We start from the raw sequence: 17,472 nt of genomic DNA, 5'->3' as shown, positions 1-17,472 counted from the left end.
ATAATAATAATAATAATAATAATAATTCGTGCTGGGCCCCTTGAAATCTATCTTTTCGATGAGTAATTGATGAGCTTGTTAAGATTTCTTTCTTTCTTTCTTTCTTTCTCACACACACACACACACACACACACGAATACACAAACACACTGTGCGTGCGCTGAGAGAAAAGCTGGAGTGAACTTGTGTAATCCTTTATCATGTGACTCATAGTAATAATCACTCAGTAATGAAGAGAGACACCTGTCGTGGACCGGGGAGAGGGACAGCAGGTGGCCAGGGGGTGAAGACGGAGATCTGGACCGAGACAAGAGGAGAACCACACACACCTCACTGCTTCGGTAAGTGACAAGATGAGGTCATGTTTTTTATTGGATGATCGATCAGAGACATCTAATCATTCATTTACCTGCTTCAGATTTAAAAACACGGTGTCTTTGTAACATTGTGACGTCCACAACCCGATCTGGACCATTTGTGGATAAAGTCACGCATAGATACCCGCAAATCCAGGGTCATCCTGCGGCTCAACAGGCGTCACAGCCCCGCTATAAACACAACCTGTAAGCCGGAGGTGGCACTTCAATGGAAATCATCTATTTATGTCGATCCTTTCTCAAAAACACCAAAGAGTCGTGATGGACGCAGATAATTGCACATAATTACACTACAATCTGGCGCACTCAGCTCTGACCTGTATCATCCATAGAAGTGACGCGGGGGGGAGTTTGGTGAGTCACACTGGAACATGCAGCCTTATAAATACGACCCGGGGACATTGTCACACTCTGCACGCAGGTCTGCACAGGTGGGAAACATCCCTTGCAAGGGGTGTGAAGGGTTTGAACACACAACACAACCTGTATGATGTCCGTTGTGGGCTCGCAGCCTTTCGTCAAACCAAAGCAGTCTTCGCCTTCCGTGTCGCCCGGAAACCAAAGGAGACACACGCTGCCCGCGAGCGAGGTGCGACCGCTCAACACGCAAGATGCCATCAGCGTGTTTGAAATCGAGAGAGAAGGTGAGTTAAAGTTCGTTACGTCATCTGTAAAGTAAACAAGAGAAGCTTCCCGTCTCTCGCTTTGCGTAAAATCGTTTTTGCGCACTGGTAGATCTTGGTTTGCTGATAAGTTGTCACCAATTGATGTAGTCGATTGATCAATTTTCTTGTCTTTCTTCATTAACATTGCAAACGAAACGCGTTACATCTTTATTTCACTCTAAACAATTAGTCAAATGTGCCACACCAGCTGTGCTTAAAAGCAGGAACCAACATCTTTACGCACGGATCTCTCTCGCTCTCTCTCTCTCAGCATTCATCTCAGTGTCAGGTGAGTGTCCCCTCCACCTGGATGAAGTGCGTCATTTCCTCACCCTGTGCCCAGAGTTCTCCATGGGCTGGTTTGAGGAGGGCCGGCTTGTTGCTTTTATAATCGGCTCTTTGTGGGACCAGGACAGACTCACTGCAGTAAGACATCATATGATGCCATTCCAGTCCATCATTTTGCTCTTATAAACACATCACTTCAGTGTATAACGCTGCTTATGTAAATGTGGCCAACAGGAAGCACTGACTCTTCATAAGCCCCATGGTTCCACCGTCCACATCCACGTCCTGGCTGTCCACCGCACATTCAGACAGCAGGGCAAAGGTCCTATTTTGATGTGGCGTTACCTTCAATATCTCCGCTGTCTGCCCAACGTGCGTAGAGCCGTGCTGATGTGCGAGGACGTCCTCATTGCCTTCTACCGCAAGTCGGGCTTCAAGGTGCTTGGCCACTGTGTCATCACCGTGGGCAACATGACCTTCACAGAGATGTGGTACCCCATCAGTGGCCATGCTTACATGAGGCGCAACAGTGAAGCAATCCGCTTCCCTCACCATCCTTTGCCTTTGCCATTAGCAAAGACTGATGAAGATGTTGATGCATGACAGGGTGAGTTTTGGACAGAGATAAGAAATCTGCACAGGATCCCTTTAATCTAAAAGAAACAAAAACAATATTGTTGTAGTCTTGTAGGTTGTTCAACAGCTGGTGAGAATTTCAGGGTTTTGTTTTTTCTGTGGCATCTTAGTTTGGATTATTTGCCTTTTTTTTTGCTTTGGTCTCATTGTGAAACTATGTGGATAATATCTTATTCTGAGATAGCATAAGAATGTGCTAGTGATGTATTATGTAGTTGACTCTACTAGATGATACTCTGTGTTTAACTCAGCCCTGAAATGAAAACACGTCTGTGTTGCCCTGTGGATTGTTATGTTGATGGCGTGTTGTGTTTGTGACACACACTTGGATTCATGGCTGTAAGCTGTCTCCTACTTAGCACCTTTCTGAGCTTCCCATAACTATGGACTGACGTCAGTGATCACCGGGCTTTAGCCGCTCAACCACAGCTCCTCCAGCTCTATTAGGGGCTTTAACTATTGTAAACGTCGGAGGATTTAAAAAAGAATCCACTCATCAGTGAGGCAGCAGACCTGGTGACCTCACTTAGACCCACATAAAGGTTTGGATAAGTTGGGACAAAAACTGAAGTTTTACTTTGTGGTGTTGTTAATTAAGTCTTGTGAAGGTTTTGCAATCATGTCTATTTCTCTTTGAGGTCATTTGTCTCCTACAGAATCACAACTTGAATAAAATGTTTTATACTGTTTTTCAGAGAAATTATTTTGTTTGAGTTATTTTTACATTTTCAGGAACATGAAGAAACATTCTAGTCCCACACATCCACCGACTGACTGTGTTCAACAAATGAAGAAATTATTTCAGAATACTAGAATACGTTTTAAGTCACAGTATGAAGTCTAACGTCACTACATTTATGCCTGTAGGAACTGAAACCAGCATGAATGGAACTCTCTGCATAAACAGGCCAGCGCTGGAAATCCTCCTGTTCTTGAATGGAGCTTTAATCCATGACACAGTCACCGTCTCTAATCCACCAACATGCCAGAGTGATCACCTCCCACTGAAGGGCAAACCTGTCAAAAATGACCCAGAAGGCCAATTAGCATCAGCACATAATGATCTGGGTTCAATGAATGTAGAGATCTGATATCTGACGCCAAAAACTTTTCAGCTGCTCATCGGCAGTACACTGCCATTAATCATTCAAATGAAATTCTTCAGGAATTTAAATATTTTAGGTCAGGTCTGTGCTGACAGCAGGGAAAACCTTTTCTTTGCATACTTCCATACAGTAAAATGATCATTTGGACTATATGCGATACAAACACAGCTATGAAATCAATCAGGGTTTTTTTGGGACTTTTTTGATGGATCAAAATGATAAATGACCACTATAAACAGAAACGATAATAAAGACTGTCTACCGAATGCTGCCTAACACATGGCAATAGGAAGGTTACTGTTACTGTCCTTACCCATAGGAAGTCCCTCCTTTTTATGGTACAAATATATTTCTAGTCAATCTTACCAGATTGATTAAAATTGCTTTCATCCTGCCTGTGTTGTGCCTCTCACTGACCAATACCTGCTTCAATCAAGGGCATTGTTATCGAGAATTGTCACGTATTGTTAATGGAATCTGTAAAACACAGTGTTTACTGAGTGAGATTCTACCTGCCTTGCTGGAAATTGCATTTTTCATGGCATTAACATGATTACAGGGCTGCATTGGAGGTCAACTATCATCATTTAGTCTACATGCTTATCAGTGCTGTGGTCTATCATCAAGCAGAACAAAGAGGAGCTGCCTATTATTATGCACATCACTAATTGAAATGGTCCAGTCCATGCAGATTACTGCTATAGCACGAGCCATTTGTGTGTCAATGTACTATATGTGACGTCAAATACTATATTTCACAGGGTTTTCATTGGAAGGCAGTTATACAGAAAAACACAGAGAGAAAGTGCAGTAAATGAAAAATCCCAGAATCTAACATTGTTATCTGTAAAGACATATAGCTCAAGTTTGGCAATACAGATGTCAAACTATTCCAATTGCAAGCTTAAAGCCAACAGTATATCTTTGCAGTTGGGTTCATCATTAGTGTCATGACTACTTTAAGTCCAGTGACTCAACCAGCAGGGAACAGCCTTCACTCAGCTCCAGGCACAGAGGGGGGCAACAGCAGACTCCAGACAGGCTCACGTGCAGTAATCCCACGATGTCCTTTTAGACTGCAGGTAATCTGCCAGACATGCAGAGAAAGAGGGACACACAGAGAGAGAGACAGAGAGAGAGAGAGAGAGAGAGAGAGAGAGAGAGAGAGAGAGAGAGAGAGAGAGAGAGAGAGAGAGAGAGAGAGAGAGAGAGAGAGAGAGAGAGAGAGAGAGAGAGAGAGAGAGAGAGAGATTCCCATGTCCACAGCCTTTACTGACATCCTCAGAAATGTCACTGGTGGTGCTTCCAACTACCCCCCCCCCCCAACTAATCACAGTCAGAGCAGGTATTTCTTGAACTCCTGTTTATCTATCAGGAGGATTTAAGATGATAATTGCACATTTGTTGATTCAGGCCAATGTATAAGTAGACCTGCTGAGAAGAGAGGAGTGTGCAACGTACTGAGTGGTGGAGTGAGGTGTGTATTGTGAGTAGGAAGGTGTTCATTCACAGAAACGTTTACAAAATTAATTAACAGTGTATTCCCCAAATTAAAATCAATGTAAAAGCAGAGGTCAAACTGTGTGTGTTGTGTCGTGCGTAAAGAATGCATTTGTTGACATGACTTTCTTTTTATTAATTAAATGTCAAACACTTCTAATAATTGAGGATTGAGGATTGAAGATTAAAAAAACTGCACATGAGACAGGTGTAGTTTAATAAGTACTTATATTGGGATTTAGTTTAAGAATGCAAAAACAATAAACATTCAAAACCATATTATACAAACATTACCATCTGATGTTTACAACAGAGCCTGAAAAAGAATAATAAGAGATACACATGTAAGATTTGACCAACAATCATTAATTGGTTTATGCATATGACTGTCAAACTTCCATTTCCATTCACTTGACTTATTGATCACTTCATGTTAGCATTACACCCTCTAGCACCGGTGGTTGTAACAATAAATGCGCTGTCACTTTGACTTTATCTACATTTTGCCATAAGAACCACTGAACCGAAAGTTTGAATAAGACGGAGCATCTATGGCATCAGTGGAGGCTACAGGAAGCAGCAGGAGCCCCGTGCTGATGTCCTTCCTGCAGCGACTCATTGCCTGCTTGTATGTCATCTTCTCCTTCGAGATGGGATCTGTCAGCTCTTTAGTGTGGGACGCCTCATCTTGCAGCTGTTTGGCCATTGCGTCGTCGATAATCTTGCTGGCGAGAGCGTCTTCAATACTGAGACGGCCTGCTTTAGCGGGATCCACCAGTCCCCCGGTCAGGTACTGCGCTTCCAGGTACCTCATGGCGTTTTCACGAGACAGGTAACCTTTCTCTGCCGCCTGGCCCACTGCAAGACGCTCCTTGGTCATAGGGTCCTCCACTCCCGTAAAGGCCTTCTGTGCGTTCAGGAGTTTATACATGTGACTGGTGTCAATGAGTCCGTGCTCAGCTGCCTTGTGAACAGACAGTTTGTCCTTTTTGGTGAGATCGACGATTCCACCTGAGGCCGACTGCGCCTCCAGCAGCTTCAGAGCCGTGTCGGTGTCAATGAGTTTCCGGGTCAAGGCGCTTCTCACCGACATGCGGCTCTCAGTGGTGGTGTCGTAAATACCAGAGATAGGGAAGAACTCATCCAGCACTGCTAGATTGAGGTTGGTCGTACTGGTACTGCGGATGGTGCTGAGGTTAGAGAAGGAAGACCTCAGTGAAGGTGGCATGGAGTTCATTGGAGACGAGGGGAGGGATCTGGTGGGTGTTCTTGCGCTCATAAGTGGAGGAACATGAGGCCTCACAGTTTCCCCCGCGACCAGGAGGGCGAATTCTGAAATGGGCATTTTACCTTCCCTGTAACGCGTCAAGTCGTATTGCTTCAGGCGGCCAGACCTCAGAGCTTCTTTGATAGAGTACTGCTTGCCGCTCTTGCGATCCTGCAGAATAGAGGTGTCCCCGTCTGGACCCGTTGACGTAATTTCCTCCCAATCACACTCCAACTCCTGCAGGTGGATGTACTGATTGCGATCAATTAGCCCTTGCAAGTATGCGTCGTAGGGAGACATGTCTTTACCGCTCTCTGGATCCAGGATGCTGATCTTGGTGGAGAGATTGGTCTCCCTGGTGTGGGTTTCTGCCTGGTCCTCCTGCCTAATATTGCTCTCCAGCTCATAAATGAGGGTCTCTCTTTGGTGTATTTTGTCTTTTTCGTTCAAGATATCTTTCTCGTAGCGATTTATTTCGGAGTCCCTCTTGAGACTCCTCTGTTTCGCCATTTGGTTTCTGGAGCTCATCAGTTTAGACTGTTGCTGGAAAGACATGCTAATGTTCTGTCTCTCAGACTCGAAGGCTTTGAGCTGTTTGTAGAGATCCTCCTTCTCTCTGTGCAGGGTATCTCGGTTGGAAATGAGTGTCCCCTCCTCCTGAGAAGTGAAAGACTTGGATGTCTTCAGATGGGACATTTTGATGGTGATGCTCTGGATGTTATCTTCTTGGTCCCGTCGGAGATTTCTCTCCTGCATGACGAGTTCTCTGAGATGTTCCCGCTCAGCTTCCACTGCTGGGTCTTTCTCCACACGAACAACCTCTCTGTAAACAACCTTTTCCAGGGACTTCTCCTTTTGCAGAATCTCCAACCTGATCCTCAAGTTGCGGATTTCTCTTTCTATGCGGCTGATACTGGCGCCCTCAGTGTCCAAGTCAACACGAATACCTTCAGTTAATTTATCCAGTTTGGGATCCCTTTCCACTTTGAGGACTTCTTCAATTATGATCTTTTCCTCAATGGGAGGTGGTGCACTTTCCAGTTCTTGAATGCGAACTTTGATCTGCCTGAGTTCTGACTCGGCTTGAATCTTCTTTTGACGATCGTCAATCTGTGCCAGCGTTGTCTCTTTTTCATGGACCAGAGCTCTGAGCTGTTTTACCTCCAATTCCAACTTTCTCCTCGATTTCACTTCATCGTCCACACTTTTGTTCAGCTTTTCATGCTCCAGGATCTGCTTGGGGTCCTTCTGAAGACGTATCACTTCCTGCGTTATGATCTTTTCTTCTGGCTTCTGTCTTTCAAGGGTTATGTATTGGTTTTGAAGGTCAAAGAGACATTCCTCGACATTGCGCCGTTGGTGAATCTCTTCTCTGACATTTCTCCTCATTCTGTCGGCCTCTTTCTCAAGCAGGGGGTCATTCTCATACTTGATCAGCTCTTTCGTCACTAGTTTTGTCTCCACCTTGGATTTCTCTGCCTTCAGTTCGTCTCTTTCTTTACGTAGATGGTTCAGCAATTCAATGGTTGTATCATAATTGACTTGCAGACGGGAAACTTGGTTGGACAGCCTCTGTAATTCCCTCACCACCTCTGGGCTTTTTTCCTCTTTGATCACTTCCTGCGTGACCTCCTTATGCTCCACTTTTGGTTTCTGGGAGCGAAGCTTATTCAGATCTATGGACACAACACTGAGTTCCTTTTCCAGTTCTGTGCGTCTTCGACCGGAATCCTGTCGCTCTTTCCTCAGCCGTACCAGCTCCACTTCTGTCTCAGGGTCAACTCTGTAAATTTCATTGATGATCTCCTTGACCTCCACTTTAGGCTTGAAATTGTCAACCTCACCATAACGCAGCTGAAGGGTGGTCACATCCTTCATCAAGATCACATTCTCATCCTTCTCTTCCTCCAAGGATATCAGTACATTCTTTGACACTTCCAAGAGTTCTGGGTCTTGTTGTATTTGCTTAACCACCTTGGTGACGATTTTGGGTTGGATAGAGGGAATGATCCTCTCCAATGTGTTGATCTCGCTCCTCATGCCAAAAATGTGATCGTTGAGGGTCTTGCATTGGTAGTCTTCCTCCTCTATTTCATTCTGAAAGGTGAGGACAGCTTTCAGCATCTGTGGATCCTTCTCCAGCCTCACCACCTCCTTCTTCACCACCTTCTCCCTGATTTTTTGTTTCTGCTGTGACAGCACTGTGAGCTCAGTTTTCACATGGACCGTCTCAGTATCTCTAGTTTGGAGCTCCTGCTGCATCTTACGCATCTCCTCTCTGATCCTGGCTGCTTCCTTATCGAGCTGGGGGTCTCGCTCATATTCTGTCAGTACCTTGGTAACTAGTCTGGGTTCAATTGTGGTCAGCTGTTTTTCCAGTCTGATGATCCTCTCATTGTATATCTCGAACTGTGTTGTGGTCCCTGACCTTTTAAATATTTCCTCTTGGATCCTATTCTTCAGGGCTTCTAATTCCACCTCCAGTGTGGGGTCACGGTAGTACTGCACGATTTCCTTCTCCTCCAACCTCTCCACACCTCTCCTGTTTTTCAGAGACATGAACCTCTTCTGGTATATTTCCAGGTCACTCTGCGCATGCTGGCGCCTGGCAATCTCATCATTTAGCTCTTTCTTCAGGCCATCGCTCTCCACCAGGTTCTTCTGTTGGCTCTGTAGCTGCAGCTGCTGACTGACAACAATTTGACTGGATTTCACTTCATTCTGTTAGCAAATAAATCATAAAAAGAGAGAACGTCATTCCAGAGGATAACTGACAAGCAAGCAATTCAAGTATTACGCTGCGGTTATTGTGGTTGCGTAATAACATACTGCGGATTTGATGCTCTTAGCCGTTGCCATCTGGCTGAGGAGCTGGTCATTCTCTGCAGACACCTGAGCGAAAAGGTTTGCAAGATCTTTCTCCTGCAATGGGAGCAAAATAAATACAAGTTTAAAAAACAAAGAGATAAAATGGAAAAAGAATGGTTATGGACTCTCTGCCTTCCAACACACCTTTCTCTGCACAGCCTTAGCCATTGTTGAGGTGCAACGTTTCTTGACTTGTGGTTCATCTTCCTCATCATCATCGTCGTCGTCATCATCGTCGTCGTCGTCATTAAGAGTTCCACGATAAGCCACTGATTTGGTCTCATATGCCTGAGAGATTGAATACTTTTAGGTAAACGTACAATCTGCAAATAAGATTAAAGTTGTCATCAATCCCTCCAAACTCACATTCAGGAGATTCTGCAGTTCACTGGAGAGATCCTTCACTCGGGTTAGGTCGCCCGACTTCTTCTTCAGGTCTTCCATGACTCTCTACACACGGGGAGACAAATCAGTTCAAACCCACTTTGGTTCATTTATTGACTCATATTGAGGTGAGTTGGATTTGTAAGGAAATTCTTCCGCTCACCTTCTGTGAGTTCTCCTTGGCTGTTATCTGTTCCACATCATCAGTGGGTTTGATCTGATTGGTGGGCAGATTGACCAAGAAGAAATCCAATGACTGAGCAGCGTTCTGGAAATCTTGATTTTTATTGGTTGCGTCTTGTATGAGACTCGACCTGCAGCACAACAACATGGTCATCATTTCATAAACTAACATAAATAACTAGAACCCCTTATATTAAAAAAGGTTCTCTACAATTACAGTGATAACAGTACAGCTGAGCAATATCAGAAGCTCTCACCGATCCTGGAGTTGGTTATTGATAATGGCGTAACGATTCCTCAGTCGCTTCACCTCTTCCTCCTGACGACGGATGTCAGGACAGTATTCATTGAACCCTCGCTGCAGGGAGCTGCATGCTTGCTCTGTCAGCTCCAGGTCCCGGCCTAATTTCGTCAACTCAGCCTTGTTGGAGGTAATATCCTTACGTATATCCTGTTTGATGGGGGGGGAAACAAAATTGAGAATTGTGTCCCACTATAAGAAATGTGTCACACTCTATATAATCCAAGTCATCCTAAAATGACAGTAGGGTACCTGTACTTGCTGGTTGCGAGTCTGAAGGACGTTAGGTTGGTCACGAATGACACCATCACTGGCCAGCTGCTTCTCACAGTTTGAGACGGTGCCTTCCACGTTCTGCATTTGCCTCTCCAGGAACATGGAGGCCGTAGCCCTGGTGGGGGGGAGAGCGAAACAGGAAGTCAGAAACAGAGTTGTGTTTGTGTTCCATGTAGAGGACGCAGTGTTGAAACTTTACTTATTATCCTTACTTTTTGTTGTAAAGATCAAGAAGTGTGTTCATGTTATCAAAACGACTGTTGATGGCGCTGAGTTTAATAGGCAGTGTAGAGGCGGTAGGTCCCAGGGGCTTCTTGGCCAAAATGGGCTCCATCTCTCTCTGGATGGAGGCTTTCTCTGCCTCCAGCTTTTTCACAGCCAGAGCATCTATCTGTAAGGCAAATCATACCACAGGGTAAGGGACAACAAATCTGACTCAAGTGTAATATTATACTATTAATGTACGTAGTGATGTCAGTATCCACCTCGTGCTCCTTCAGCCTCTTTTCCAGATCTCCTGTGGGGTTCCGGCTGTCCAGTGGCTCCCTCAGTCTGCTTTTGATGTCTTTCTCACGCTGATCCAGAGCTTTCTGGATATTGTCTAATTTGCTGGCTAGTTCTGCGACTTTAGGATCCTCTGGAGCAGATTCAACACTGGCTACATAGGAGCAAAAGCAACAATTCTACACTCAAATATCAAATGCGAGACTCTTTTCAGGTGTCAAAACAATGAATGTATGCATGTTCTGCAAAAAAAAACATGTTTTCTTCTCACTTGCTGTCTGCGGGCGAATTGTTTCCACATTAGGTTTCTTCAAGGAGGTCAGCAGTGCAGATCTGCGGCTGTTGAGCTCCGTCAGCTCTGATTCCAGACTGAACAAACAGATGAGACGTTTCATCTTTACTCTCACAGGTAAGTGAGTGTGTGTGTGTGTGTGTGTGTGTGTGTGTGTGTGTGTGTGTGTGTGTGTGTGTGTGTGTGTGTGTGTGTGTGTGTGTGTGTGTTGTAACAAAGGCTTCATCACATGAGACAGGGAAAGAATGACATTGGCAGTGAATTTCTCACAATACCTGTTGACTTTCTCCAGGGCTTCAGCATCAGGTGGTGGGACCATGAAACAAACCCCAGGGAGCCTTTTTAACTTCCCATCATGGCCCTGAAGCTCCCAGGTCTTACAGTTAGTGTTGTTCTTCAGGAGAAACGTCTCACCGCGTTGCACTGAGGCCTAAAATTGAGGAAAATGTTTAAAAAGACAACAAAAAAGATTTTAAAATCAGTAAGCAAGTCCTGAGTGCATGTGTTTCTATTCAATAGTTAACTGAAGAGCTGAAGAACTCCTGCCTGACCCCATCATCTGTCCAGTCACACAGGGACACCACACTCATGGGTTTTAAGGACTTGATTCGACGCAGCTTCAGCGGCACAACCTTGTCGATGCCTTGCCTGAGGGCAACCAGGCGCTGCTCGTTTCTCTTCACTGCAGGTTCGTCTCCCTGCGTACAGACAAAAGTAACATAAGCATGAGGTTCAGGTAGAAGGCAATGTAGCCTCTCAAACACTAACCTACCTGAGCTACGGATGTGACAAACTTTACACAAAGTTTAACACTGTTTTCAATTTTAAAGACTTTGGCAAACTGATGCCACAATGGATAAGAATGTTGCCCGTAGAAGACTGGAGTAAACTACAGATCAAATACTGAAGATGAGGTAAGGACTTTTCTCAGAACACATCTGTCATCAGTCTGACTAATAGATTGACTTATTCAGTTCATCATGGTTGGCAAATAAAACATTGTTTATCTAGCCTGAGTCTCCTTACACTGGTTAACTCCTTCAGAACACATTTGCTTGCATTTCCCACACTTGTGTCTGATAACTACATTAAATGTAGTTATATATATATATATATATATATATATATATATATACACACTCATATATACCTTCAATGCATACCGACCTCAAGAACAAAAATGACAGTTTTACCTCCAGTGCCAGCAGGGCCTCTTGGTTGCTCTTATTGGTCAGAGAGTTTGGGTCCACAGTGGAGCTGAGTCTTTCCAGGGAATCAGACAACGTCTCTGCATCCAGCTGGAACTGTGTTGGATCAAACACACACGTGACACAATCATGAAACAAACCCGGAATTTCAGACTTGGCCGATCAAATCTTATTATAGTCAAAGCTGCGTGTGTTATTAGAATCCTACCTTCTTGTAGTCCTCAATGTTGTCCAGGTGAGTCTCCTGTGCCAGACACAAGTTGAGGAAGGTCTGCCACTCAGCCTGCACAGCATCTCTGTGAGTCTGAAGGAATCACACACTTCATTCACTCATTCTGCCTCATTTCAGTTCATTTCTCACAGTTATCACACTTCCACATGTGTTTCTAATATGTGCTCATGATGCCTGACCTGCACTGTTTCGCTGCCCGGGTGGTTCAGTCCAACCAGCTGGTCTCCTTCCTCCTGCAGCTGGGTGATTTCACTCTCATGGGCAAGAAGTCCATTATTTTTGAATTTCTGTACACAACCAGAGAGATAACACAGTGAAACATGGCACAGTGTTCCAAAGTCATCACAAACACACACTCCTAACAACTAAAACAATGACGCTGTGCTGTACTGGTTACACCAGTCAGGTGCCTAGCAGGTGCAACCGGCCCCAGATGATTAAGCTCCAGGGCACGATGACAAACAAAGTTTCAGTATTTATTCCTTCTAGTGTCCCTCCACCCAGCACCGCCCTCTGTGTCATGACAGCCCCAGCACTGACCTCGTACTCCATGCGGACACCCGGGGGGTCGACCATTTGGTCGCTCCAGTCCCTCTGCAGGATCCTCTCCTGCTGGCCTGACAGGTAGGCCAGCTCCTTGTTGCAGCTCTGCATGTATTCATACAGAGACGTCAGGTTGCTGCGCCTCTTCAGGGAGCTTTCCTGCAAAATACACAGGATGCGTGAAAGAAGTACAGTACACGCCACATGTACACACACAGTGCTGTGAAGTGGATCTAACACAGCAACTGTGCGTGACGCAGTTTGAACAGATGTGTCGGCACCAAAAGTAAAAAGAACTCACCAAAAGTTTTGCGTATTTCTCTTTCATAGCCGTATATTCCTCCTGGAAACAAAGACAAAGGGAGATCATGTATTTCATTGCCAAAGTGATTCAGCCTGCATCTGTGTGAGAGTGTGTGATGCTGTTACCGGTGAGGAAGCCATGGATTGCAGCTGGCCGTTGTAGGCCTCGATCTCCTGGTGTAGAAGGTTATGAGCTGCGATCTGCTTCTCCAGATCGGACAGGTTGTGTCCATATCCCGGCGTGTTTATCTGCCTCTGGAATATATTTACACAGCCGAGACTTGTTAAAGGCCAAAATATCAAAAAGGATGTGAGATTGTTATATTTGGAGGTATTTTTCAATGATGTCTAGGGACAGATGTGACACAAAACTGACCATTTTATCCTCCATCAGAGTACTCCAGTCATACTTGTGGTTCTGCTCCACGCCCTGGATCTGGTCGTACAGATCCCTGTAGGTACCACAGTCCTTGGCCCAGCGATCGTGGAGGTTTCTCACACTGCAAACAGGAGAATCCAGATCAGCTCAGCAGGAAGTGTGTGAGGTTTACCAGGTCGTGGCAAGTTTACAGGGTGGAGAGAATGTGGAACGTGATTGTTTGTGGCGGGCAGAACCTGATGGTATGTGACGTGTCGAGTTTCAGGTGTGTCTGAGTCTTGGCGTGATTATGAGTAAGTGTGAGAAAGCGTGTGTGAGGTAACTTACACACACTTCCCCCCCCCCCCTACAAGATTCAACTCACTCTTTCTCTATGTCGGTGGCTTGCGGGTGCTTCAGCTTCTTGGCCTTATCCACATCCAGAAAGAGATTCTTCAGCAGGCCTTCGCCCTCCGCCAGGTTGTCAGCTGACTCCTTCTGGTTGATCAAGGTCAGCCTCTTCCCATTACGCTCTGTGTCCTGGAATGTTGAGCAACGGGAAAACAGGCTTTATCTCGACTCTCACATATTTTTGAACTAATCTACTGATCGGTTTTGATTTTCTTGCTCTGATTCAACCGATCAAGACTTCATGATTCACGAGTCATGAGTCATAATCATGTGTGTGTGTGGATGTGTGTGTTTTCTTACAATAGTGAGCAGCTGCTCCGCTCGCAGAATATTCTTCTCCACTTGGTCTGCGCTCTTCTGCATGCGTGAGATCAGCGACACCAGGTCAGACGCCTGAGTCCTGCACAAGGAACAAACACACAGTGATCAAAACCTCTCTGTTCAGTGATTTCATTTGGGTTTTGTTGAATGTTAAATCTGTAAAACTGTGTGTGTGTCATCTGGTGCCATTAGGGTCCAGTGAAGAGAAGAAGTCGAGCGTTCTCCTTCTTCTTACAGAGAGTTTGTCATGAAGAGAGGGGCTGGAGACACCAAGTCAAGCTCAATTGTCACAGTCTTTTGCATGTAGAATTGCTGATCTACGCTTTGTCCTTACCTTTATTATATTCCTGATTATGTTTGTCGCAACTTTGGACTAAATTCAAGGGGACCTGATGGTGGCGCTATAACAACAGAGACTCTATGTAACTCAATTGATCTAAATAAAGGGTGAGTTAACATCTTAGCGTCTATTCTACCTGGATGAGGTGAGCCTGTGTCGCCAATAACTTCATTGTGAACGGAGCTACTTTGGTGCTTTTTCTTGTACTTCTCTCTCTAAGTGTCGGTCTCGCCCTCTGCCCACCCGAGCCCAAGAGACTGAAGCTGCACATAAATACACACTGATCCAAACCCCCCAGAGGGAGCGTTCAAAGACGCCTCCTTCACCTGCCCAGCTAATCGTCTTTCATTAACGTGTCACTGTCATTCCTACTCCGTTGTCACACGAGGGCCAAATATTTCCTCCGACACACCCGGATCAGGACTCAGGGGACAGAATGTGTGTGTGTGTGTGTGTGTGTGTGTGTGGTGAGGGCGGGGGGGGCTGCCCCTCCTCTGTTTGACTGCCAGGCAGGAATGTTGCTGGTGCCACACAGCCGGTCCTGAGTCATAGCATTTGTCACTTTTTTTTTTTTTTTAAATGAATGGAGCCATTACCTGCCAGTGGGACAGTGACAGTGACAGAGGCCTGTAGTACGTGGAGTGAAGGAGGAGGAGGAGAGCGTTTAGTCCCTGCAGGGCACGACTGGTTTACAACTCCTCTACTCAAACAACATCTTATCTCTCAACTTTGAGTCAGAAATGAAGACGACAGAGAGCAACAGAGTTTACTCCTTCTGTCACCTTGTTCACCAGATTCCATATCAATCGCCTGATACACAATCAATCACGCAGAAGGGGAGGGGGGGCTCGTTACAAAGCCATACATCCTCTGACACTTGTGCTGGGCCACTTGTGTCACTGTGTAAAAGAGCACACACACAGAGACCTGGCTCCAGGGGACCCTGCCCTGCCACTCCCTCAAACTCTCCTGTGCCCCTGTCAATCACAATCTGTGAGTGTGTGAGGGGGCCTCTGTGATCTTTACTACACACCCTCCTGAGTGACAAGTGGCCAGTAGATAAACACAACACCGAAAGGAATGTTGCACAATCTCACATGGGTGTACACGGTGTAATATGCAACTTTATGAAGCATAATAGATGAGAGTTGAAGTTCTTGCTCAACCACTACTTCTAATACAGCAAAGACAACAAATTACACACTCCATTATAATCTTCCTCTGCTGGATTAAAACCTTACATATTATTAAGCAGCCAATGCACAATGTTGACCTATTAACTTAATGAGAGTGTAAGCTGGCATGCTGAATAGAGCCAGGTATGGATTTAGTGAATCAATAAACTGCGATGTCACACCCCTTTGGCAAAGAAAGACATTAAAGTGCTTTTAAGGTGACAGGGAGTCATTGTTTGCTGAATTAATTCAAACAGATCGAGTCTGTAAAAGTCAGTAAAGCAGAGCGGGTCCATTCATTTTTGTAGTAGTCAAAGGGTCCAGAGCAAAAGTTTCTACAGAGAATGAATGAAGCGGGGAAACTGAAAGTGTTAACAACAGCTGAGACAGAATCTAGATTTGTTTCACCCCGGTTGTGTTTTTTATTACACTGCAACATGAAGAAACCACATCCTGGACAAATGTAAACAGGATCAGAAATGGGGCACACACACACACACATTTACCGCAGCTATGAGCAGATTCCAGGTCAGTCGGGGAAAGAGAGTAGAGAAGTAGGCACAGTAATACAAGACTTGGAAACCTGACACACACACAAACACACACACACACACGCACGCACGCACACACACAGCTGAAACGGTCCACACTCACTTGGTGATCTTTACGGGACTAGGTTCCGCTTTCTTCGACATCTCGACGAGTGTGTGCAGGCCTGTCTCTGTATAATCTGGAGCCCCAGGGTGCTTCTTCCAGCTCCTCTCTCTCTCTCTCTACTCTGCCCTTCCTCTCCCACTCCTCGCTCCTCTAGTAGCGTCTCGGCTCTGAGTTAAAGGAGAGTCCACCTGTCTCAGCTCCTCCCAGGCCAGCAGGTGTGTCGTCAGTAAAAGCAGCGGAGGAGCAGACCGGGCGGACCTGTTCCTCCCCCCCGCCGCCGCCGCTTCATATAATCAGCTCTGGCGTTTTATACACACCGGCTGCTTCATTCCACGGCTGCTTCACAGGCGCTGGATCGTTAATGAAGACACAATTAGTGGCAGTAAGGAAGGAAATTGAGGAGAGGGTCTTTTTTTTCTTACTTCAGAAGGAAGGCGACTGAATACGGCCGATTATCAGAACTTATCAGCTCTGTTCAACACACACACACAAAAGGCCATTAATGTTTCCACATGTAGTATTTCTGATGGAATGTTGACGAACCAGAAAGTCAATGACTGGATGTGAGGGTGATCATTAGTTGATGGTGAACATGTTACACACAGATCGTCTGACTTTTTAATGTGTCTGATGTCTCTGCAAGGTTCTGAGGGAGACTTAAGGGTAAACAACAGCAATCATGATAAGGTAAGAAGGTTCAAATCACTTTAAAGTGTGTGACGTACAAGAAATGCACATTTTGAAGTTGATGTGGTTGAGAAATTGGTGGTATTAGGAGTAAAACGTCTCAGAGAACCAGAACCCCTCCCCTCCTAGTATCAGAGGTTATCAGACCCACACCCTGTCAGATTACCTGTACATGGAAGTCAAGGTCTATTCTAACTCACATGCATACTTCGCCCGCCTCCAAAGGTGCTACGCTGATAACAAAGATAACGTAGAAGAGAAGCATAGCGCCCATGTGTTCGTTGCGGGTGTGTGTGTGTTTGAGTCGAGGCCCTCCACCATTTGAGTTGCCACACGACAGAAAGAGGCCCCTCGACCATTTCAAAGTGGGGTGAGATGGGAGAGTGAAGAACGTCTGGTACAAAGTGCCTCTACGCTTCAGTGGGAGGAGAATGTGTTCAGCATGCTGCTCTGTCTCATGCTTGCAGTGGGTGTGTCTGGTTCACACCCAGAGCAGTTACTCCTCGTGATCAACGCCCTCATACCTGGAGGGAAAGAGGTGAAAAGCACAGATCGCATTGGAGGGAGGACAGAGGCGACCCCCGGGGGAG

The 17,472-nt window shown here is 45.5% G+C and overlaps 2 protein-coding genes across 2 annotated transcripts; one reads left to right on the top strand and one right to left on the bottom strand.

Annotated features, from left to right (window-relative positions):
- Positions 1-256: 256 nt before the first annotated feature.
- LOC142992556 (serotonin N-acetyltransferase-like) lies at positions 257-2,610 on the top strand. Its single transcript, XM_076143033.1, has 4 exons — positions 257-341; positions 799-1,021; positions 1,314-1,468; positions 1,565-2,610. The coding sequence occupies exons 2-4, from the start codon at positions 865-867 to the stop codon at positions 1,931-1,933; spliced, it is 681 nt and encodes a 226-aa protein (XP_075999148.1). The 5' UTR covers positions 257-341; positions 799-864; the 3' UTR covers positions 1,934-2,610.
- Positions 2,611-4,783: 2,173 nt separating this feature from the next.
- evplb (envoplakin b) lies at positions 4,784-16,371 on the bottom strand. The gene is made up of 22 exons (XM_076142827.1): positions 16,193-16,371; positions 14,003-14,102; positions 13,677-13,831; positions 13,310-13,433; positions 13,060-13,188; positions 12,932-12,973; positions 12,628-12,789; positions 12,267-12,374; positions 12,064-12,159; positions 11,841-11,951; positions 11,199-11,345; positions 10,923-11,077; positions 10,627-10,724; positions 10,337-10,509; positions 10,064-10,242; positions 9,828-9,966; positions 9,532-9,725; positions 9,255-9,405; positions 9,074-9,157; positions 8,852-8,995; positions 8,669-8,761; positions 4,784-8,560 (listed from the first exon to the last, which is right to left on the bottom strand). The coding sequence occupies exons 1-22, from the start codon at positions 16,231-16,233 to the stop codon at positions 5,069-5,071; spliced, it is 6,117 nt and encodes a 2,038-aa protein (XP_075998942.1). The 5' UTR covers positions 16,234-16,371; the 3' UTR covers positions 4,784-5,068.
- Between the last annotated feature and the right edge of the window lie 1,101 nt (positions 16,372-17,472).

Source organism: Genypterus blacodes, unplaced genomic scaffold (assembly GCF_046128005.1).
Source record: "Genypterus blacodes isolate CSIRO-AG114 ecotype Tasmania unplaced genomic scaffold, CSIRO-AGI_Gbla_v1 ptg000022l_1, whole genome shotgun sequence".
Taxonomy (NCBI): Eukaryota; Metazoa; Chordata; class Actinopteri; order Ophidiiformes; family Ophidiidae; genus Genypterus; species Genypterus blacodes.
The sequence above is the reverse complement of the archived record's forward strand: the minus strand, read 5'-3'. Positions and strand labels throughout refer to the sequence as shown.